The sequence below is a fragment of the Solanum lycopersicum genome, chromosome 5, assembly GCF_036512215.1.
Source record: "Solanum lycopersicum chromosome 5, SLM_r2.1".
Lineage (NCBI taxonomy): Eukaryota > Viridiplantae > Streptophyta > Magnoliopsida > Solanales > Solanaceae > Solanum > Solanum lycopersicum.
Window position 1 is genome coordinate 12266524 of NC_090804.1, and position 24981 is coordinate 12291504.

At 34.5% G+C, this 24981-nt stretch overlaps 1 protein-coding gene across 4 annotated transcripts; it reads right to left on the minus strand.

Annotated features, from left to right (window-relative positions):
- Positions 1–1526: 1526 nt before the first annotated feature.
- LOC101250404 (agamous-like MADS-box protein AGL27) lies at positions 1527–24548 on the minus strand. Of its 4 annotated transcripts, none has more exons than XM_010322712.4 (8): positions 24415–24548; positions 23974–24181; positions 5006–5084; positions 4350–4405; positions 4171–4270; positions 3775–3816; positions 2052–2093; positions 1527–1964 (listed from the first exon to the last, which is right to left on the minus strand). In XM_010322712.4, exons 2-8 carry the CDS (start codon positions 24156–24158, stop codon positions 1854–1856), a joined length of 615 nt encoding a protein of 204 aa, XP_010321014.1. In that variant the 5' UTR covers positions 24159–24181; positions 24415–24548; the 3' UTR covers positions 1527–1853. The 4 variants fall into 4 exon arrangements, with proteins under 4 accessions (XP_010321014.1, XP_010321013.1, XP_069154034.1 ...); XM_010322711.4 differs by having other exon boundaries at positions 24419–24547; XM_069297933.1 differs by having other exon boundaries at positions 23974–24177; positions 24415–24546.
- Positions 24549–24981: the final 433 nt, after the last annotated feature.

Genomic DNA, 24981 nt, shown 5'->3' on the forward strand with positions numbered 1-24981 from the left:
GCATTTGCAGGTTATCGAGAACATGACCTTAGATAGAAGGTGTGGAGGACTCGTATTGGTGTTGAAGATTAGTAGGTGTTGTAGTTGGCTTGCTTAGGGCGATTGGTGTTTGCCATAGTACTAGTTATTGTTTTGTAGCTCTTTTTTTCAATAATGTATCTTAGTATGTTAGTATTGTGTTTATGATTATCACATCATGTTGTTACTTTTCTCTCTCATGGTTTACAATCTCCTTATTAATTAGTTGTTATATTTTCTTCATTGTCTTCTTGTTCTTTATATTCAGATTTATGGCACTTGAGCCGAGGGTCTTTTGAAAATATTTTTTCTTATCTTTATGAGATAGTAATAAGATTTACATATATTCTATCATTTTCAGACCCCACTTATAAAATTTCACTTAATATATTGGTATTGTTAGTAGTATGCAAATATTAAGTAATCATTATTCGTAGGAATACACCTTTTACCAGAAGTGGCGGACAGTACGATCAAAGTGGTAAAATAACCACATAAATATTGAAGATATTCACCCTAAAATTTAAGAAGATTATTTCTAACTATAGCTATAAAGACCTCTGTAAGTAGGGTTATATTGTATAGAATGCACAAAATTGTGGTGAGCAGAAAAATTAAAAGATAAGAGCACATACAAAGATAATTTTTTCCATATTTTCACAATTTCTGACTTGGTTATATGGATGAAGTAAACCAGCAGTCATACGGCTCAATTATCATTAATATAATTTACTTAACTCCATAGTGTTAAGAGTTAATTATCTTATTTTCTTTTTTAAAAAAAATTATAAATATCTTTTATTTATAAACTTTTGGATATATTATGGGACTTCCGGATACATAGATGATGGATATGTCCGAGAGGTAGAAATAAATCAGAGAGTAGATAGAACATCCAGATACATGAGACATCCAGATACATAGATGAGTATTGTGTCCTAGAGGGAGATAAGTATGTATTAGTGAAAGGAGAGTAAACATTCGAGAGGGAATTTTTTGAATTTTTTTTAAATGATAAATTTTTTTAGAAATTATGGTAAAATAAGAGGTGTATGTAGGTAATTTTTCCTTACTAATATTGAACATATAGAAGGGCAATTCATTAGGAGTGCCAGTAGCACAATCCATTATGATCCAATTCTGGGATCTAGGTTAACCTCAGTTTTAACCATTTAAGAAAATTTAGTACCTATAATCTTATATAAAACATCAAATCAAATAAATAATTTTAAAATATTGGTTCAGGAAAGGAATGTAAATTGACTCAGTCTTGTAGAAAACCTTTGTTTTCTAATTTTTCCTTAAATGTATCAACCAAATTCTTCATATTCCAAGCACATATAGGATCTAAGTATGAAAGTCATTTGAAGAGCATGTAGGATCTAACTAGAAAGTCATTCGTTGATGCAATAGTCCTCTGCGTATAGCCACATTTGTCTCATTTTCTAATGGGCTGAAATGAATTAGACCGATGCGGACTATCAAACATGAACAGCTTGGACAAGTCATTCTTATGGACTACACCCTCTTACTATTATAATAACCTCTAATTTACAGTCATTTAGATGATAGCATTACACACATGTTATCGAGACGCTGCAGCAGTATCTCTTTATTTATTTACCCTTTATACAGTTCTTCAGTGTTTCAACCATACCAAGACAACATACAAGAGAAGACTACATAGTAGCACTCCCTAGTTAGATGCACCAGATATAACCTCGGCAGGACATATCCCATGGCGCGAGGAGTGGCTGCTCTGCTATATTTTGGAAGGCTGTTATTTATATATTGAGCTTCTATCTGATATGTGATGCCATTAGTGTGTCTAGACTCTAGAGAAAATTCAGGGTCTCCCTCTGTTGTCCACAATCCATATGGGTTGGTGCGATGTTATTTAGATTCATTGCCATCTCATTTTCTTCGCTGTTCTTTATGGTACCTATCTGTAAACATACTAGTCATTCACACAGATGTACCAAATATCCACACAAATCAATCTAATATATGTTTATCGGAATTGCAGCACTTACCTCATCCTCCAGAACTTTGTTTTCATCAATCAGCTGCTTTTCCTGCACATAAATAGCCTCCAGTAAAGTCTAACATGCTAAACATAATGACAATATAACACCATAAACCTGTGTCCAGAAGATGCTGATATATTGCACACACAAATATTGCATAAACTTCAGTTGATAATAGGATTCCTTTAAAAAAATCTAAAAAGCTAAAAATATCTGTAGCAGCATGATGTCAATATGCTAGTGAACTTGAAGAGCCAAACTAACTCCATGATTTTCTCAATTCCAAAACAAGTCCAGCATTAAGAGGTGCAAATGCAATTGTCAGGGAAAACATTCAGCCAGGAGTGGGGAGTTTTGTAGACATCAAAAGATAGAAAATATTTTATTCTTGTCCACATGATCATCTGGTTAAGTTCACTTCCAGAAAAGTTGATGACCCTGCATCTTATACCCTTTCTTGACATCAGGAATTTTTTTAAAAAATACTCAGCTGAAGCAGTTTTTGATGGCCAGATGACACCTCACCATACACACCCATACAAATTGATAAAAAGAACTGTTATTATTTGTTGAATAGACATGTACATTGGAAAAGTATCAGGCCTGTGGTCAACAATTAAACACTTTATTATAACCATGGTGTCTGGGTCAGCTTGTGCACACCTCGACTAATTCCACTGTATAATTGCCACCTTCCACTAGTAATAGGCACCACGTAACTCTATCCACCAAGGCTAGGACAGAGGGGAAGAAACCACGCGGTGTTTTTGTTTCCGCTTGAATTTGAACTTGAGACCTCATGGTTCTTAACCACTTCATTGACCACTAGGCCACACCCTTGGGTACTCAATAACATGACTCCAAAAAGCCCACACACGGCAAAAAACTTTTGTTGCTGTTGGAAAAAGAATTGAGTCCTTCTCTTTGACAGCAAGATGGCACCTCACTATACAACAAAGTGGAACTTCCAAAAATTGCTCTCCCCAGACCCCACTTGGTGAGATTTCACTGGATATGTTGTCTCTTAAATTCTGCACTGGTCTAGACTCGAGAAACATCATTCTATTTATTTAGTCTAGCAGAGGGAGTCATCTCTGGACCTAGCAAAATCCAAAACTCCCATGTGGTTTTCATCAAGGCAGCAGCCTCTGTTTAATTATGACATTGGCATGCAACATCACTCTTTACTTGAAATTTGAAACTAAGGATGAGTATAGCATTCAAGGTACCAGCCGAAATTCAGAAAAGGGATCTTACATCTCGTAGGGAGATGAAGTTTCAGTTTCTCATGTACGCTGATGAAACAGAATATTACCTGGCCTATTTGATAGACTTCGAAGAGAGAGTTGAGAATCAAGGGATAAAAGTGATAAGGAGTAGGACACCACGACTTCCAATGATTCAATGATGGAAACAGATAAACCAAGTATAGTGGGGGACGCTTGGTGAATTTTATGCTCTAGCTATTGCTATGACTAGAATGATAAGGCTCTTCAACTAATCATATCTTTCAACTTATCTTTACATCTCATTGTTCTTATATCCTCTCAATCAGTTTATAAGCTCCACACCAGAACAACGCACGCTCGTAAAGAAGAACCAGGCCAGCTATGCCAATATTTACCAAGTGCATCAACTAATGACATGGTTAGGAAGCAGATCTATAGAAGGCATCCTGCATGCACTCTCAGAAACTAAGCAAATCTGCTCAGGAAAAATGGAGACCTACCTTGTCATGAAGATTCTTAATTGATTCAATCAACAAGTGTGTCTGCATAAAACAAAACTAGTTAGCTTCACTTCGTATCACTCCCAAAAGAAATTGGGAACTAAAGTAGTCGAACAGTAAAAAAAAATTGTAGATAATTTAAAATAAGGCAAAAGATTAAATCAGCACGCGTGGGTGTAGGATTGGATTAAAATAATCACACCACTATGGAGCTCTTTGTACAATTGCAATGCCTTAGAAATACAACTGATGTAGCACCACCAACAAGACTAATTCAGCTTTAGGCATCCCACTTATGTAAGTTTTAAGCCATAAAAATGTAAGTTATTTCTATAGAGCAGCTGGACCAAGTCTCTGTATGAGTAAAGGTATAGAGGAATGTGGAAAATCCAAAACCTTTCTAAATCTGGTTTGTGTCAGAGCAGTCTCAACTTGGTTTTCCAGATGGACAAGATCAGTAATGCTGAGATCATCAACATCAGGCTCCTCGAGTTGCCTGTCAAATTGTGGATCAATACCATGCTTTCCAAGGAAGCTCCAAAAGAAGAAAAAAACGAGCAGCAAAAGGTCAGTACTTTTCTGCCGTCTGTAGCAGTTCTTCCATTGTCATGAAACTTGCATATTTTGATTCCTGCTCCCATACAACGATGGAATAATTTAAGCAACTGGAATTGTAAATAGTTACTCTAGGCATATTGGATACTCTCAATGAAATGACTATAGCTATTACTCATTAGTAGCATGATGTATGACTGAACAACTGTCACTTTCCTGGTATTGACGACATACAACTTATGTTTAAAACAATGTATTCTAGAAAAAGAAACAGCAATATATTGAATTAATATTCATTAATGATGTAAAATGATCATCCTTAATTACCATAGACTAAATTGGAGATTCTAACTAGAGCGGGACAAAAACTGAGATTATCATACAACTTCACATATAGATTTAGTGTCCTAGGATCTACTCACAATAGATAAAGATGCATCACAAACAACCAAGTCAGCGTCAAAGATTTGTATTAACTTAACATCTATGGATTTGCTTTTAGGAAATCAAAAATCTATACAAACATTAATAGTTTGACATGGTGATAAAAATTTTCGACTTCCCATCCCAATGAGTTCCTTCTAACTGACGAAGAACCATAAAAACATGAAGTTTCCTTGTTATACAGTACCTCTGTCACAAGATGATAGAAAAGTGAAGTCAACTAGATATATACCTCGGTGTCATCGACTTCTGCAGAGGCCTTATCTTCTGCTTTCATGTGGTTGTTATATCGGTGAATAACTCCTGTCAGACTGAAACACATATATCATGTGGTTATCAACAGTTTTTAGCCAATCTACTCAAACAGGAAATGGACTCCACAATATTAAGTTCATACTTGAGGAAGGAAGCATGATGTGTGTAGTTCAAAAACAGAATGCATCAGACAAATTCTCCACAAATTTGAGGTTTCTCTTAAATTTCAGTCTTGCATTAGGGACTCCACTATCAAAACACAATTACACTAGACAGTAAAGTTGGAATATTTACAACCACACTAGTTGATCTAAAAAGCAAGAACTGTTGGAAACAACTAGAACAGTGATAACTCACTTAGCTGTAAAAGAAACTATAGCTACTTTCCAATTTCAAGAAATTGTAGGGTCTCCACCACTTAATAAGAAAATAAATAGACAAGAAAAGCTATAGATCAGACTACTTGGGCAGAGAGAGGAACAAGATGGTTCAGGAAATTGTTCATAGGAATCCAGACACACCAACTAAGCCAAAACCATCATTTTGCCTTTCAATAACTGGGCGATTTAGACTACAATAGTCTACACGGTGACCGAATAGATTTTACAATCGATCATCAATCAATCGAATACACCTCAATGAAAATAAGTAGAAAAGATTACGTGAATCCTCTATATTCATTCCACACTACTGAGCTCCACTTCATTCAGATACTAGATCGGGTAAGAATTGAACAAATCATCCTTGAGCATGCCACTCCATTTGTAACAATCTAATGTTTGAGGATCTAGGATTTCAATATCCGAAGAATGAGACCATTAACAAGTCAATCTCAACTAACTGGGTATCATTTAGATGGATCATTCACTTCTATCATATTATGTTCTTAACTGAGTGTCTATTGATTCCAAAGATCTCGAACCCTCGCGACGTAATATTCACAATCGTAACTTGTGTTACTTGCACTCTCTATTAGTTGTTACCGTTTCTAATATTGACAACAAATTTATAATATCACATATTCAACATTAGATTCACATTTTGGAATGTTACCGAATCTGTGTAATAATGTATATAGATAATATAAGCGATTTGAATATTTAGTCACCATAGTTAGCTTACTATCTCCATGTATTATATCATTGTTCTCTTTGAGTAATACACAAATTATTCTCAATATCTTATTAATTACATGGTATCAGAGCCAATGTCTGAGTTGGTATTTTGTCTTTGCCGGAAGTCAATATGAGTTCGCCAGAATCCACTGTGGCTTCACCGGAAGTGATTGAGATTTCCAAAATAGATTGTCACCACCCACTTAGATAGAAGCTACTTCCCACAATCTTAAATCCCCAAAACTCGGCGGATGGAAGTTACTTCTATGAGAGTCACGATCCACTATTACCCTTTCCAGTGACACTACAGTAGTGGTGCTGCATCAGAAATTTGTGTGCTCTGCTTCAAATTTGGTGGCTGTTTGTTCAGCAGACAACCACAATTTGAGATAGCTGCCTGTTTCTAACCAATAATCTGGTGCTCTCTGTGTCGGGCAACCAGTGTTGTGAAAAGCGCAGAAAAGCGCGCTTCAGAGCGAGGCGACCCTTATGCGCTTTTCTATCTTGAGGCGAGGCGATTTGAAAAAAGCTCTCGCTTCAGATGAAGAAGCGAGAAGTGACCCTAAGGCAAAAGCGCAATAAAACGCGCTTTTTATAAAAAAAAAAAGCGACAATTAGGGTTTTTTAAAAAAAAAATAAGTTTTTTTTTTAAAAATCTGAAATATAACCTTCTCTCTCCTCACGACTCTTTCCCTTCTTTCTCTCCTCGCGACTCTTCTTTCACAATACTTCTTTCCTTTCTTTCTCTCCTGACGATCTCGACTGAGGCTGCCTCACTCTTCAACCTCGACCGCTGCAGGTAACTTTTTGTTCATCTCTTTTCTAGCTAATGTTTATTAGTTCATCTCTATGAGTTTCTTTTCTCCTGAAATATACAATCTTCGCCTATGCTTCATCTCTCTGAGTTACGACTACTCTAGTTTTTTCTTCTTCTCCTCTTCTTTTCTTCATCTCTGCTGCCTGCTCTGTTTCTAATTACTGACTGCTGCCTCCTCTCTTTTTTTTCAATTCTTTTGCTTTTTTTTTTTTAAATTTTGTGATCAGTCTAGCAGCCTTGTTGAAGAATAGGAGTTTGAATCTTTGTGATTTAATTATGTTTTTAATTTTTTGCTTTATATGTTATGACTTATGAGTATTTTTGCCTTTGTAATTTCTTTCAATCTAAGACTATATTACCTCTAATTAGTTATTTAATATTTTTTTATTTTTATACTAAATGTCGCTTTTTTTTTAAAAAAGCGCGCGCTTCGCTTCACGCTTCTCGCTTCTGTGAAGCAAGCCCTCGTCGCTTTTTTCCGCTTCTCGCTTCCCAAAACACTGCGGGCAACTTGTGGTAGTATTTTGACATCTTTTTCTATGCTAATATTTGATGTTCTGAGTTCACTCATGTCTTACAATGTTTACCAGCATTGGGATTTTGTTGTAGCATCGTCAGATTTTGCTCTTCATTCAATACTTTTACTCGGCTCTTTATCTGATTTTTTTTTATTTATCAGGAGTTATTTTTGGGTCGCTGATTTGTTGGATAGCTAATCTTGTCTGGAATTGGTGTGGGGAAGAATTGTTACTCTGATTATTGATCCAAAATAGGGTATTGTCTATCTTAACGATTGTCTGATTTTATGATATAATCTGATTGGACTTGTTGGTTTCTACATCAATTCATTTTGGCATAGTAAGTATTTGTGTTGCGAAAATGACCGACTGTAATCAGAGAATTCAAAGGTCTAAAGTTGTCGGTGCTTGTAGTCCATTATCTGACAAAATGGTCCTTAATTTGGCCAAGGAGTTTGCTAAATTCTCTCAATACCATAAATTCTCGAAGGAATCCACTTAAGTAAATCTCTTTGTCGAATCAAATAAAACATGACGTATCACCTCTTCAAATAAACGGGTGATTGATTCGGGTGCCATAAATCACATGGCAGGTAATCCAAATATTTTTCTTGCTTTCAAGCACACAAAGAACCCTCTCCGGTTACAGTGGTTGATGGATCAACTTGCAACAGTCTTAGATATGGGACGGTTAGACTAACCTATTCTACTACTCTGTCAAATGTATTAAGTCTACCAAAGTTAGACTTTAATTTGCTTTATGTTAGCAAAGTTATCGGAGACTTTAATTGTTATATTTCATTCTTTCCCAATCATTGTTCGTTTTGTGATCTTATGACAAATCAGGTTATTGGCAAAGGACTTGTATTTGACAATCTCTACATCCTTGATGAATGGGAGCCTCCGTTGGTTGCCTACTCTAGTGTTGTATCTCCATTTGAAGCACATTAGCGATTGAGACATCCTTCTCTACCTCTATAAAGAAGTTATGTCCTCAATTTCAGAATATTTTTTCGTTAGAATACGAGGCATGCCAAGTCGCAAAACATCATCTTAACTCATGAAGCCCAAGGGTTAATAAGCAGGTCAGCTTTTGAGTTAGTTCATTCTAATGTATAGGGACCATGTCCTGCCGTTTCCAAAACTGGGCATAAGTACTCTGTTATTTTTGTGGATGATTTTTCTCAAATGACTTGGATTTCTTATATGAAGAGTTGCTTGGAAGTGTTTACTCAGTTTTGTGCCTTTTGTGCTGAAGTCAAAACACAATTCAATGCTTTGGTGTCAACTGATGTGTTATTTTCACAGACTACACAATTTTTCTATGCACCTCCTATTTCTATAAGTCGGCGAGAGGAAGATGAGTGATTAGTCTATCCGATCACCTATGTTTTGACAAAAGAATCAGATGTTGTCCCTCCATCTCTCAATTCTTCTATTAAGGACCAATTGACTATTGTTTCCAAAACTCCTACTCCAATAAAGGTGTCTAGACCACCAATTGTTCAAGTTTACTTGAAGAGGTGAGAGGTTGATGACACATGTCCTGCACCAATTCCTTTGTCATCATATTCTCATTCATCTGAACCTCCACAAGATTGTGACCTCCTTAAAGCTTTTCACAAAGGTACACGTAGTTGCAAATCTTCATATTCCATTAATACTTCTGTTTCCTATGGTCACTTATTCTAAACATCATGCAATGTTTGACGAAATACATGTCTTAGAAGAAAATCACACGTGTGATTTAGTGGATTTACCTAAGGGAAAGAAATAAGTGGGATGTAAATAGGCCTTCACAGTTAAAGTAAATCCAAATGGAATTGGAGAAAGACTTAAATCATTTATGTCCGCTTGTTCATTTCTCTCGTTGTTTCCGAGAACCGGCCCTTACATAAGTTAGATATTAAGAGTACTTTCTTTCATGGTGATCTTCGAGAAGATGTTTATATGGAGCAAAACCACTTGGTTTTATTGCTCAGGAGGAATATGCAAAGTTTGTCATTTGAAGTCCTTGTATGGATTGAAATAGAGTCCTCCAGCTTGATTTGGAAAGTTCAGTGAGGTAGTTCAACATTTTAGGATGAAAATGAGCAAATGTGATCACTCAAGTCTTTTACCGACAATCAACAACTGGCACTATCCTTCTTGTTGTATATGTTGATGACATTGTCATCACAGGAAGTGATTATGTGGGTATCTCTTTCCTCAAATCTTTTTTACATACTAGGCTTCATTGGGAAGCTTTGGAACAAATCCTATGTTACTTGAAAGGAGTTCCTAGACTTGGCATATTGTATAGCAATCATGGTCATACTCCTGTGGAGTGTTTTGCAGATGTCGACTAGGCTAGATCCAAAATTGATAGAAGATCTACTATGTGGTTCTGTTGGAGGGAACCTAATATCATGGAGGAGTAAGAAGTAAGGTGTTGTATCTCAATCCAATGCAGAATTTGAGTATACACTTATCCCAGTCTACATGTTAATACATCATCTTTTATGTGAAATTGGGTTGAAGCATCATACCCTAGCATGACTATGATGTGATAATTCAGCTTCCCTTCATATTGTCTCAAATCAGGCTTATCATGAAAGACCTAAATATATTGAAGTTGATATGTTATTGGTGAGAAGATTCAGAAGAGCTTGATTTCTATATGTTGTATGAAGACAAGAGAGCAACTAGCTGATTGTTTACAAAAGCATAGAATAGAACTCGAGTTGATTACCTTTGTAACAAGCCGGGCATGACCAATATCTATGTTTCAGTTTGAGGGGGAGTGTTACAGAATCTATATAGATAATATAGCTGATTTTAGGATTTGAATATTGAGTTACCATAGTTGGGCTTATTCTCTCCATGTATTTATATCACTATTCTCTTTGAATAATGTACAAGTTATTCTCAATCACCTTATGAATTGCATGGAATTTCCACAACACACGTGTTTGGCCTAATCAACATTGAATTCCCATTTTCGATTCATTAAGCAAAAGTTCAACATGTCACAAACGTCCATTCTAACCAGTTGAAAATTTGACAATTCAATCATCTTCTTGATTAAAGTAGGTGTCTTATTGCCTGCCGTTGGCCGAACAAAAAAAGAGGCTCTAGATAAGAATTTCTAAAAATCATTAGACAAAAGTCCAACATGTCACCCCCGTTGTTCGTTCTAGTTATAGCTAAGAAAACTTTGAAATTCCCCTGAGACCATTTCAGTCAATTTGACAAGTGTTCTAGTGATTTCCCACCCAGTAACAACTGATATGATCCATAGGAGATAAAGATCCTGAACTCAATGAGCATGAAAATAACCAAAAGCCAGACCGAGTCACTAGAAGCACACACTTGTATATTAAAATTCCTTATTCCAGAAGTATCAACTAGCAGGACTGAGAAATAAAGGCAGGATAAAAAATAGTCTAATTGTACACTGATAAGAAATAGCTGTATAAGTATGACATTAGATCAGCATAGTCCATATTAGCTGTGTATTATCTGCATACAGTAAAGTTAAACATGAAGCTGCTCTTCAAGGCAGTGGGGTCTCCATCCCAGGTACCTTAGTATGAATAGTTTCATTTAAAATTCAGTTCAATATTTTAGATGTTTTATGAGTCTATAATCTTTATTTAGAAGATTCATAAGTGCATTCTCAATAAAAACTAGAAAACATTACTAGATACCCTTAACCATTGCAAAAAGTGAAAATAAGAATAAGAGCTTTCAGTCTGTTTAGTTTCTCCAGTCACTAGCTAAAATGTTAATCTAAGAGGACTTGAAAATTGTAAGGATCAGTGACATCTAATCCAGGTGGAAAAACTGCCACATGCATGAGTTTTTGTGATCTGCCAAACAAGGCAAAGGGAAGATGCATAGGCTTACTTGCATGAAGAAATAACACAACTCAACATTTTACACTGTAAACCCAGTCATAAACAAAATACAGGTTATTAAAGCCACTGAAATTTTAGTTGGCTATTTGAGCATAATAACCCAAAAGTTGGTTTTCTATCTTGAAGTGTCGTTGGAAGAGTTGGTTCTTTTGGGGAAATAAGAAGTCTTGCCTTTGTGCCAAACAGTGATAACAGGGTAATAAATGCTTACGAAAGAACACACCACAAGTTCCTTTCAGAAATTAGGAGATGGAGCTGTATGTTTTGAAGTCAGTTACTAGGTAAAGGATTGAATCAGAAATAGGATAACCCATGGTTATTAAACAAAAGCAAAGGCATTGATTTTTTTTGCAAAAAAAGAATTGCAGGGGTTATAGCACCACAAAGTGGAAGAAATTTGGAAGGGAGAAAATAACGAGTGTATTGCAACAGAACAGGGAGTTAAGATTATATGATATAGTAAGCTAGTTCAAACCCTATCTGAAAGTAGAGCCAATTTGAAATTTAAAAAAAAAAAAAAAAGTCAGTATAGCACACTAAGCATGCATGAGAACCCATCATTGCAACCATTATGCAAGTGGATGGATAAGACAAAACTTAGTTTACAGGTATAATACTTAAATGTGCCTTTTAAATATGCCTCAGTTGACCTATATGCCCTCCAACTTTGAGTGTGGATAAATAGACACTTGAACTTGAATAAAGTTGAGCAACACGTCCTACGTTGCATAATACATTTAGGACACCATGTGGACGTGAACTGCCGCATATGACGCCGCGTAGTATTCTTGTAACTACTTGTTCAACTTTATACAAATTTAAGTATCTACTTGTGCACACGTAAAGTTGGAGGGCATAGACATCAGCTAAGGCAAAGTTAAAGGGTACATTTATGTATTATGTCTAGTTTAAACCCTATAAAGTACCATAAAACAGCTAGAGAAATGTTCATTCCTGACCTTCAAATGCAAGAATGTAAAAGCCTACAATGATGCTAGTGTCAAGAACACAAGTTGGAGCCTCATGGTCAATGATCTGCTACTATGCCCGTTTCTATAAGCAACTCGAGTAAGAGCATAGGTGTGTGCAGATTTCCCTAGATTGAAATGAATACATAACAATAAAAAGTATCACAATCAGTGGCTGAGCCATCCTTGACAAGAGATGTCAATTGATACTTTGTCACTGGAAAATTATACAGTGGACAGACGTAGTAGTGTTGAATCCCCTTTTTTATATTTTGACTCCCTTAATAAGACTCCTGGCTTTGCCACTGATCACAATCGTATAGCATGACAATATTGACTTAGATAAATCAATATTTCATACGAACAACGGACTTGATGGTTAGTAAATAATGATATTCCTAGTTGAGTATAACTTCTAATATTGAAGCTCCTCGTGGTAAGCAACTCAATCATTATTGTTCTCGAAAACATATTTACATATCTGATTCCATCATGTACATTTATTCGCTCTCCTAGATATATTACTATTATAGGCAAAATTCACTTTCTAGAATTCAATAAGATTGCAACTGTAAGATTAAGCAACTACCTAGACGAGTTGAAAGTGGTAGATATCTCAAAATGAGGAGGATTACTGCATTTTTTGTTTTCAAGAGACTGGATGATTTGTCATCATAGAAAAATACAAATTGCTATATGTTAATCTTTGTGTGTTTTAAGCATGTAACATGCTTCTATACCACAAATTTAGTTAACATCATTATTTCTCAAAAAAATTAGTTAACATCATTGAATATCCTCTTTTTGTCAAGTAGAGCATCTATATTCCCTTTGAGTGGATGCACATTAAGGCATATCTAAGACTACGATGAAGCATCTCTTACTTTATATAACTATACCAAGTTTAGAGAACTCAACCAACAACAAATTTCATTTCGAAATCATTGTTAGTTGGATTTTGAAAAATCTTTACAAGGGGATTTTAGAAATTTTTCGGATTCTTCCTAAGTAGCCTCATTTTCTCCAAAAAGCATACAAGATATACCAATTTGAAAAGTAAAGACAAACACCTACCTGAAGGCAAAACATTAAAAACAACCATAACAGAAAGAGCAGCTAAGGTTCCAACAGTAACTTCAAACTTATCTTTGAAAATAGTTACCCTTGTAAAATCCTTGCCAGCAAAGTTAGGATGCTCTATTATACATCTTAAGCTAAGAGGAATACACATCTACTAATGCAAAAAAAAAAACACCCAAACTACAAAAACTAAAAAGTAACAATGTCATAAAATCTTGAGAAATGTTGATGACCTAAATTTAGATAGAATTTGTTGTGGAATTTTGAGTGTCACTTTTTTTTAATCAAGCAAAAGTATTTTCATTCATAAACATGGCCGTAAAAGTGGTTGTGTACAAGGGTTATACTAAAAATTAAAGAATCTACAAAAAGAAACGATTCTCTAAACTCCACCCAATCTTCTATACAAGAAAAACTCAATGGATATACCAAAAGAAAATAGATAACAAAGGCTGCCCCTTAACAGAGCAAAACTAGACTCTATCGCCTCAACGCTCTCTTATTTTTCTCTCTGGAGAATCCACATTAACGCAAGAGGGACCACATTCCATCCCATGCATTTTTCCTTCTTCTCCTGCTCTTTCAACAAAACATCAACTCGTTCAATGTTTTTGGCAATCACATAAAGTACCATACCACGTAAACATATCCCACCATAGCATCATGGTTAGGCCACACTGAAGGAGAAGATGATCCACATCCTTATACTTTCCCTTACTCATGAAACACCAAGTGACAAACAATTTACCACTTCCAAAGATTCCCCATTGTCAATATCGTCGCTCCAATAGCTAGCCAAGTGAGAAGACATACCTTTCTCAGCACCTTTGGTATCCAACAAATTGCACGACAAGGAAAAACGTCTATCTTTCTAACCAAAAGTTTCTCATAAAAATCCTTAATAGAGAAACTACTTCCCCAAATCCTACCACAAACATCAGGGTTTCTGAACTTGTAGGTACAGCAGATGTTTATATGAATTTGAGCTTAAGCAAAACTTGTAAAAAAGAAAATCCGAATTCAGCTTTCATGAATTTATGGTTTAGCAGTGTTCTCCAAGTTTGAACCCAATATTAAACATTTTTTTTTCTTGTTTTCAAATGATGTCCAAACGACTATAAATCGTGTTCAGAATATGCTAATGATGCCAAGGATAGTTGAAGAGTAGTAATCCAGTCAAAAGTTCAAGAGATAAGGATGGGCAAACAGTACAATAAGTGGTCCCAGTTAAACTATTTGGTTTTTCTACAAATAAAGAGCTTTTCAAATTGTTTAAATATGTTGGGTATATTTCTTCACTAAGAAAGTTCATCAAGAAATATTAGAACCATGTTTGCTTTGTGCAAATTTATGGAGCACCAGAGAAATTACAATATAAGTTCAAATTTGTAGCATGCATACCTTAGGTTAAGTTTTTATTTATTTTAAAGACACTACCCACAATAGAGGTGGTCGTTAGTTTATTACATCAATAAATAAACTATTTTTACTGAAAAAAACAATGAAGTAGAAACTATCTTATATCTTCCTTAGAGAGAAAATACTAATAATTCATTGTAAAGCATTTCAACTATCAGAACAATAACAAGTACAAGTATATTTACATAAAGAATCAAGAGTTTGACTATCTTAAATACAATGTATGCATTTGCAATTGGAAACCATATCATCCAAAACTGTTCATGATTGAGTACCTCCAATCCATTCTTGATTTTCATAAAATAAGAAGAAACTTGAACACGCTGAGATGTCTTAAGCATATAGTTAAGTAAAAATAAAACATGAGCCCCTAAAACTAAAGGGTAAGGGTAACACATATACGACAACATAAAATTAAATTGATATCGTTTGCTATAATTCTGAGTCATCAGTAGGGAATGACAACAAAATCCCTATGGTGTAAGTACACAACAAAGTCATGGGGTTATTCTTTACTCTAAAAGAAAACATTCTTTTTTTTTATTTACTTATTAAAAAAAAAAAGGGGGGGGGGGGGAGGGGGGGGGGGAGAGGAGATTATTGAATTATAAAACACCTATATTGCTACTAAATCATTACTATTAACATATTATTCTAGCATCTATTTCATTTGTTTGGAATTTTTGAAGTTGGATTCTAATTGCACAAACTCTTCATTTTCGTTGTTGCACTCATATCGACACAACATGGATAGGTGTACGATTCAATCAACCCATCCATCTTGAGATTTAATTCTCAAAACAAAATATATAACAGATTTAAGGCAAGGAAAATGACATCTATAATCCATTTAACTTTTCCTCTTGGTCAATATTTGATATTTATAAATGTTTTCTTTCCCATAGAAAAGGGGATAATTTCTAAATTAATTATTCGCATGTTGATCTTTTGAAAATTAATTTTTTTTAATGCCCATCTTGGAGAAAGAAAGATTGAATTCTACAACACACATGTAAGTTTTCCATAGGATCTTTCAAAATTTAGAATATCTCAAACTATTTTATAGTTATGAATTTTTTTGTTTGCATTCATACTTAGATCCAAGGCACCAAAAGAAAGAATAGACAAAGAATATTGATTTTAATTGTAATACCACATTATTACTCTTGCATCTCTTCATCCACAACTCAAAACGCTGCTTGAATGGTTGAATTCATACATTACAAAAAATGGAGATAAGCACTCTTCAGCAAAAGGCATGCTACCGAAAAAGGGGATGAAGAGAGAAGCTCACGGCCAAGGGGAAGGGAAGACCGAGAAAAAATTAATAGGAAAAGCTTCTCACCTCTCACTCTAACAGAAAAAGAAAGCAAGATCTTATAACTGTAAATGATAAGTTGATCAGTTACGAGCATATGATTGAATTATTAATTTGGGATGCTCCAATCATATGACCAGTGTTGTGCAGAAGCTTTATCAACAAGAGCGAATATAAAGGTGGTAAGTGTGGTGACTACAAATAATTAAAAAATGCCAATAACTTATAATATTGGTAAGATGTGTTTGTGCCTCGTCATAGCCCTAGACAAGTGGAACTTGAAATATATACCATGTCTATTATTGTATGTGTCATAACTAACAAATTCAGGAAACCATGTCTTGTTTATACCGTATATCAAAATTTGAAAGTCACAAGCATATCAATCATCTAGGGAAGAAGATAAGAGTAAATCTACAGCATACCAGCTGAAATACCTTATGTAGTATTTGATGAAGCACCAACTTGGTGGGACAAATTAGTTGTACCAGATTCAAGAGAATTGAAGCAAGAGTTGCAACATAAAATTGAAGGTATGAGGAAAACACAAATCATATACAAAAGAACTATCTTCAAAAGGATAAAATAAGAGCCCATGGCAAATAAGAGTACATAAACCCCACAAAAGTTGCAATAGGGAGTCCAAGAAGCTCCACAACCTCAACTAAATAGATCGATACGACTGAAATGCCCAAACGACAAATATATAGATGCAATAGAAATCCGTTGAAGTGGTCAAAGATCGAAGAGACTACTACCATTTGAAAAAGCTTTAAAGCGTAGGGATCAGAATAATCCGACAAAGATTGAGATTTTAAAAGGGCATGGACATCGTGATTCTTGTAGAATTTCAAGGATTGCTAATGACAAAAAACAGAACAAATTAAGTGACAATTGAGGGGTAGTGTTAAGTATTCATCACCAACTTAATTACTCCCCTGTCATAATTTATGTGGCAGTTTTCGTTTTCGAGAGTCAAACAATTTAAGTTTGATCAGAAATTTGTGCGTGAAACCTTTGATTTTTTTAAATGAAATTTATATAGTTGTAAACTACGTAAAAAGTACTATAAGCCACAATAATCGATAATTTAAAATAATTAAAAGATATATAGAAAATTTAAGGCCAAAGATAGACTTGTTTGAATCTCAAAATCTGAAAAGTATCACATAAATTGAGATGGAGGGAGTAAATATTTAAGATATTTCAAAGAAAATCTAGAATATTCAAGAGTTGAACAAAAATTGAAAAAGGATCTCCAGAATGAGTGTTCGTGACAGAAGTTTAGAAATATTATATAAGTAGTAATTTTAGAATAAAATAATTGAAGAAACATTCTAGAATAGAGTAGTAATATCCTTAACTAAATTCTTTCATCACAACTTATAAATAGACATAGTTCATTTGAGATGTGTGTGTTCTCAATAAGGTGTACTCAGATAATGCAAGTGTGCCTAAATAGGTTGAGCACAAGCTTAGTTGCGCGGACTCTTCACTTTTGATGCCGCACCCGTCTCGGATTCTTCAAAAATACACTACTTTTGGCGAATCTGACATGCACCCATTGGCATTTTTGGAGAGTCCGAGCAACATAGAGCACAAGTAAGTGAAAGACGTATGTCTTCCAAAACCTAGGTATAAATTGTTGATTAATATTATTACCATGGATGTTAGACTTGTTTAAGAGCATGCGGTAGTAGTCTATGAGCTCTAGATGAACAAACATTTCTTGTTAGGAAGGAAATAACTAGGACCTTTGCGTATTTCTTTTAAACCTTTCGTTGTTTCTTAGCCTCACTTGGTCCTTTTTTCTTTTTCTTCACATGTATTTTCAATTAGTTTGACTCCATCGTTTGATCGGAAAAGGGTCAAAAATACCCTTAAACTATCTGAAATAGCTTAGATATACCCTTAAACTATATTTTGGCTCAAAACTACCCTTTCCGTCAAACTATTGGATCAAAAGTGCCCTTCTAATTAACGAAAATTGTTAAATGCCATGTGGATGCCACATGAATGCCACATGGCACCCCAATAGATTTCCACTGCCACATAAACTAAAAGGAAAAGGATCAAAAGTGCCCTTTAACTATATTTCGACTCAAAACTACCCTTCCCGTCAAACTATTGGGTCAAAAGTGACATTATTGGCAGAAGTTGTTAAATTCCACATGTGCCACATTGACTAAATTCCTAAATCTTAATTACGCATTTTCCCTCATTTCATTATTTTTCATAAACGATTTCACCCCTTCTTCCTCATTTCGCCGCTAAGGTTTCACAGTTTTCTTCATCGCTGGGTTTCAAAGTGGATATTCATGGTTATATGTTAGTAAACTTTTTTCTTATTTTATTGTGTTTACAACCACAAAAATCCACTTTGAAACTCAGCTCCAAAAAAAGTTATAAAACCTTGGATGCGAAATGACAAGAAAGTTGTGAAATTCTAACTATCATACTTTGAAACCGTAAACGTAATAAAATAAGAAAAAATATTTACTAACCTACAACCATGAATATCCACTTTAAAACTCAGCCCCAAAGAAAGCTACGAAGCCTTATCTGCGAAATTAGGGGAAAGTTGTGAAATCCTAACTGTTATGCTTTGAAATCGTTAACATAATAAAATAAGAAAAATTTTATAAACTAGCTTACAAGCATGAATATTCACTTTGAAACCCAGACACGAAGAAAAGTATGAAACCCTAACCGCGAAATGAGGGAGAACGGGTGAATATATCATTTCAAAAATAATGAAATGAGGGGGAAGTAATTAGAATTTAGGGATTTAGTCTATGTGGCAGTGGAACTTTATTGGCATGCAATGTGGCATTCACATGACATTTAACAATTTCTTCTGATAAAAAGGGTACTTTTGTTTCAATAGTTTGACGGAAAGGGTAGTTTTGAGCCGAAGTATAGTTTAAGAGTAAATATGAGCTATTTCGGATAGTTTAAGGGTATTTTGACCCTTTTTCTTTAGTCTACGTGGCAGCGGAATCCTTTTGGCATGCAATGTGGCATCCATATGGCATCCACATGGCATTTAACAATTTTCGTTAATAAGAAGGATACTTTAAACCCAATAATATGACGAGAAGGGTAGCTTTGAACCTTAATAAAGTTTAAGGGTATATATGAGCTATTTGGAATAGTTTAGGGATATTTTTGAACCTTTTCCGTTATTTAATTTGTCTACATTAACTCCTTCCACACTAATGGAGTTCCATCTATCATTTTATGTTACTCTTCTTTGCATTATCCCCACACTAAAAGAAGTGTATGTTTATGTGATTGGATGCCAATATTTGTGCCTTTTCTTCTTTGTTCTCCTATTTGTTCCTTCACATGTATTTTCAATTAGTTTTACTACATTGTTAATTTGTCTCCACCACTCCTTCCACACTAATGGAGTTCCCATCTATCATTTATGTCACTCTTCTTTGCATTATCCCCACACTAAAAGAAGTTTATGTTTATTTGATTGGATGCCAATATTTGTGCCTATTTTTCTTTGTTCTCTTTAATTGAAAAGACGAATTGGAGGGGGGTGATCTCTCTTTCTAACGTTAGAGGAAAATATTGAACAAGTAGTTAATCTCTTTCTTTAGTATTTTAATAATCCAAGTGGTTAATTTCATTGAAATGTTCATTTAACTTTTAATTCATTGCATTGAAGTCACAAATTTAAATTTTGTAATATAAAAATAATTTTGCAATTTTAAGTATGTCTTTTGACTTAAAAACTACAATTAGATTACTAATTATCTTATGTTACTTTTTAATAAATAATTCCTATTTAGTAATTTTGATCTCATATAACCAATTTAGCATTGGAACTGAAACATAGTTTGATTTGTATTTGAACCAATTTAGATATAATCATCTTGCAGTAGTCAATCTTACATCAATGCACCTAAAGGATATCCCTATGCTTTGGTGGAGATTATTTTATGTCGACATGGAGAAAGCCTTATGGTACATCAACAATTGTGAGTAGTTAAAGGAGGCAATTACAAATTGAAATTGTTCATGAGACACAAAAGAGAGTATGTCAACTGAATAGGTGCCATGATGCAGAATTACATTGCCATGATGCAGAATTACATTATGGATTTCATATGCTATGCTCTAAATTTCTAGCATGTTAGAGGAGGAATCCTATTTCATTTTGAAAATGGCTAGCAGAGTTTGGCAAGCATGAGCTATGACATGCTCTAAGTGTCCAACATGGATGAGAATGTAATGATAGGACTCTCTAAGATATCTTGTGAAATCACAATTTTGTAGCCTAAAATCTGAAAAGAAATATAAATCATTGTTGAAATCTAGAAAAGACTTATTTGTGTCACTAGAAAATTAGATTTGACAGGCACAAACTGATTTCGAAAATAATATGGGTAGGGTCGGACACTGGATGACCTATGGGAAAAAGAAATCTGCTTGATAAGTGACCAAAAATTTCTCACGCGTAGGCGTAGGCGTAGGACCTCCGAGAAGTGCGTGAGATTACGAAGGGGATTGTTTTCTCAGAGCAACAGACTAGGGTTTTTTCGCCCGAACGTAATCCATTATGTGGTACTGTTGGTTTTGTACAACACTACTAGATTAAGATTGTGATGTAAGCAGCCACCGGAAGAATTATGCATGGTGGTGATGCATTTCATGTAACTTCACTAGAATATTGCACAACAAATATTTTCTCACTAATGCTCCAATGCCATGTGAGAACCAAGTAGGATTTTATATCCTACTAGGTAAATTACTCGTGCTTCGCATAGGATTGAACTATTTATTGAGCTTACATATGATCATTTCGTAATATCCTGTATTTTCGATACATACACAATATTGTTGAGAACATTTTTGTCTTGAGGCAAGCGTTCCTTTGAATCTTGAAGTACTATAATTTTTTAATTTTTGTTTTTGTTGCACAAAAGTTATGATTCATAGAGAAATTTTAAATATAAGAAAGAAGTTTAAAAAAATCTCCATGGAAATAAACATCAGACGTTAAAGAAGAGACTAAAAAGCCTCCAATATAGTATGTCATCTCATGTATATGCCAAAAATGATTCTAAAATTGTTAATATCATGAAGGCATGTTGCTTAGCATATTTTTCAAAAAGATAATATGTCAGGTTGTATCCAAGTTTACAGTTCACAAATTTAATTGAAAGGAGCCAAAAGAAAGAGTTATCGCTATAGAAGTTTATCTTCACCCCTTTTTTGGTAGCATGCCTTCTGTTGAAGAGTGTTTGTCTTCATTTTTTTGGAAGAACACTTGATAATGGTTTCTCCAAAGTCTTCATCATTTACCAATAAATTTCCATCTTAGGTAAAGTTGGTTCCCTAGCCAACCTGCGTGTGGTCGTAATTATCTCTTTATACTCCAGTTTTAGACCATGAACCATGGTTCTCCTCATCCTTGTCTCTTAGATAGTATTCTCTGGATCTAACTTTAATATTTCATTAGACAAAAATCTTACCTTTGAGAAGTATTGATTGATCATCATCACCCCCTAGGAGATCGACATAACTCACTCATTTCAAGTTGTAATTGTGTATAATTCTTCCCAAATGAAATCATCGTCAGGTGTCCCAAGCTTCTTTTAGTGTCTTGGCGTTCTTAATTTGTTGCACGAACTCATCTTCGATTGTTATCAGTGAGAGCATACATGGACCTTCTAGCTTTAACCTTCCTAATTTTTGTTGGTTTGGCATCAGTTGATGGTGTAGCATTTGATCCACCAACAATATCCCATAATGATTGACCGAGAAAATAATATCTCATCCTCTTATTCAACAATATGTAGCTTCATGAATTGAGCTTCTCAATGTTTGTAGAGAGTGCTTGCAAAATCAGGTCATTAATCAATGGCTCGTGACTTGCTCCTTTGAGTTGCTACCTCATCCTTTGCACCCACTACACTTCAATATCACTTGTTGAGATTGATGAGCTCACAACTTGAATTTCATTATGTGATTGCAAAGTAAAGATCCACTTTAGTCTTACGATTCTTACCATGTATTTTTCTTGCACTCACACTCAAGCAACTATCTTTTGTTGCTTTATTTTGTTTTTATCTTAATCACTCACTTCTTGTTTGCTTACTTGTTTGAACACTCACTCTTTACCTGAGTTCCACTCATTTGAGCACTCTCTCTTTATAGAGTAAACCTTGTTGAGTGCACACACCCCAAATGAATCACTTTCATTCATATGTGGTGGTGGAAGATTCAATCTATAGGTGGTGATGGAAGAATCACATTAAAGGATATTTACTATTCTATTCTAAAATGTTCCTCGAACTACTAATTTCTAGAATATTTTTAGACTCCTCTCTAGAATCCTCATCGAGAGATTATTTTTCTTCAATTCTCTAATGCTCTTGAATATTTTAGATGCTTCTTTAAAATATAGATTAATTAAGTTCAAATTCCTTTCATCCTTTATATCTTATTGGACATGCTCTACTATCCTATAAAGTAGAGGCTAAGGCAGACCCACATGTGCCCTTGAGGGTACACATGCACCCGTCTTCGAAAAATTATGTATATATATATTCTCTTGAGATAGACATATTTTATTAGGCACACAAAGACACTAAAGCCAATTGGGTTTGTTGTTTTAGACGCTGAACCCCTTTGAGGCGAGGGGACTGGGTTCAAATCCCATTTGCTATTGTTCTTGTTTTTTTCAATATCAAATATCGAATAAAATAAGGGGATGGCACACTATTCTTGTTTTTTATCGAATATCGAATAAAATAAGGGGATGGTACTCTATTCTTGTTTTTTTTTCAATATCGAATATCGAATAAAATAAGGGGATGGCACAACCTTCATAGTGCAAAGTGATTTAAAACTACCACTCCACAAAGAAAACTTTATCTAATAGAGTCATTTTGTTTATACTTATACGTTAATATAGTAGTTTTATACTTTTATGTTTAATAAAATTATCATATAAATCGGTATTGGGTATGTGCTTTAACTAACATGCATTACCCGTTGGTAGTGCACCCATCGTCTTCAATCTTAGGTCTGTCTCTACCTAGAGGGCTTTCAAATCTACTTCTAAGATATACCCTTATTCCTAACTTTGCTGTCTTTAGAAACAACCAGATTAAAGAGTCCATTTATAATTTTCATGCACTACTATAGTAAATTTTCAGCTTTGATGTTGTAAATGGGTATTTCAGTATTGGTGTCGACAACAATATATTATGAAATGCAGTAATTTCTCTACTATAATTAATTTCCAATGCTCAAAGGCAAAGAAGACTTTCTGAGTTTAGAGGTGTGAGGTAGCATGAAATAAAGACTTACATTTGACATAGGCATTGATCGGATCAATATAGGTTATATATGCTACAATCGCGCCGTGAGTTTTATCAGATAAAAAAAATACTTCTGCAAATATGTAGGACTCAAAAAAGTATCATTATCATTATAATACTTTGTTCGTTATATTTTTCTTTTTATAGTATGTTTTAATAATAAAAAAGTTTTCCATTAAAGGATTTAGTGCTTTTAAAAACATTAGATATTTTAAGGCGAGTGATTTACCTTCACAATTATTATTTATTATATTTAAAAACTTATACCAATTCAAAAACATAGTAATCATTCAAATCAGTATTTCGACGTAAAAAAAATAAATGCGGAATGGTCTGGTGGACCGGACCCTTATACTTATATGCTTTTGTATTGTTCAAGGCTCAGTCGACAAATGATTAACTAGAAATTTCACAATATAATATAAGGATCCAGCAGACTATTCCGCCAAAAATAAATAAAAGAAGAACCTGTTGGTACTGGAGAATTCAAAGAGGCGTCCGCGACTGGAGAAGACGAGGACGGCGACATCAACATCGCAGAGAACAGAGAGCTGTTTAGCTTTCTTCATGAGTCCATTTCTCCGTTTGGAGAAAGTTGCTTGCCTACTGCTCTTATCTTCAATTCGCTTTATTTCCACTTTCTTCCTCCCCATTTCTTCAATCTCCCAAACCCTAACTAATTCTCACAAATGAAAATGACCGAATATAAGAAGATTTGTACCTCCATCTCCATCACTTTCACGAATTTCATAAAGTGCTATGAGTTTTATGGTCTCTCTTCCTTTTTCGAATCGCCTTAATTTCATGTTTACTTATAATTCCCACGCCTATTCGTCTTCTACAGATTTACCTCTCTTTACACCTCTAATTCTATTCTTTACACGGGTAAATAAAATAGGGAAATGTTACCTACGTGAAATCCAGCCAATGAGAGATCGACACCTGGCTCGAAAATGGAGATTCCAACGGCGTAGGCCACTGGTAGCGGTGATGGCGGCGTGGTGTAAGCGGAAGAAAACGGTGATACGGACGGCGTTTTGATTTTTTACTTCCAAGTTTAAATAAAAATGATCTATTTTGACTTGGAGTATTTTTTTCAAAAAAAATTGAATTTTATAATTTTAAATTTGATTTTATAGGCTTAAATATATTCGGTGAAAAGTTATACTTAGAAATAGTTCTATATAAAAAATAGTTTAAGGATAAAATTTAAGTGTATCGGGTGTTTATACCTAAGTTAATACATACATGTCACATGTTTAAACTTATAGTTCATTTTACGTAATCATAATCAATTGGCGTGTGTTTTACTTCATTAAATCACATAATAACATAATCGGTGCAGATACATTTTCTACAATTTGGGTGTCTTATTCGAGTATCATGTTTGAGATAATTAATTTCATCATGTATACTATAGTGATGAGCAAAGTTATCACATAAACATGATAGAATAACTAATAAGTTATCTCACAT

What these genes read in the sequence shown, in the direction of transcription:
- LOC101250404 (XM_010322712.4), bottom strand. Translation starts at nt 24,158, where the DNA reads ATGGGGAGGAAGAAAGTGGAAATAAAGCGAATTGAAGATAAGAGCAGT. An exon ending in GAATTCTCCAGTACCAACAG is followed by an intron (nt 5,085 to 23,973) that starts GTTCTTCTTTTA and finishes TATGTGTTTCAG; the next exon opens with TCTGACAGGAGTTATTCACC. An exon ending in CAGAAGTCGATGACACCGAG is followed by an intron (nt 4,406 to 5,005) that starts GTATATATCTAG and finishes GTATGGGAGCAG; the next exon opens with GAATCAAAATATGCAAGTTT.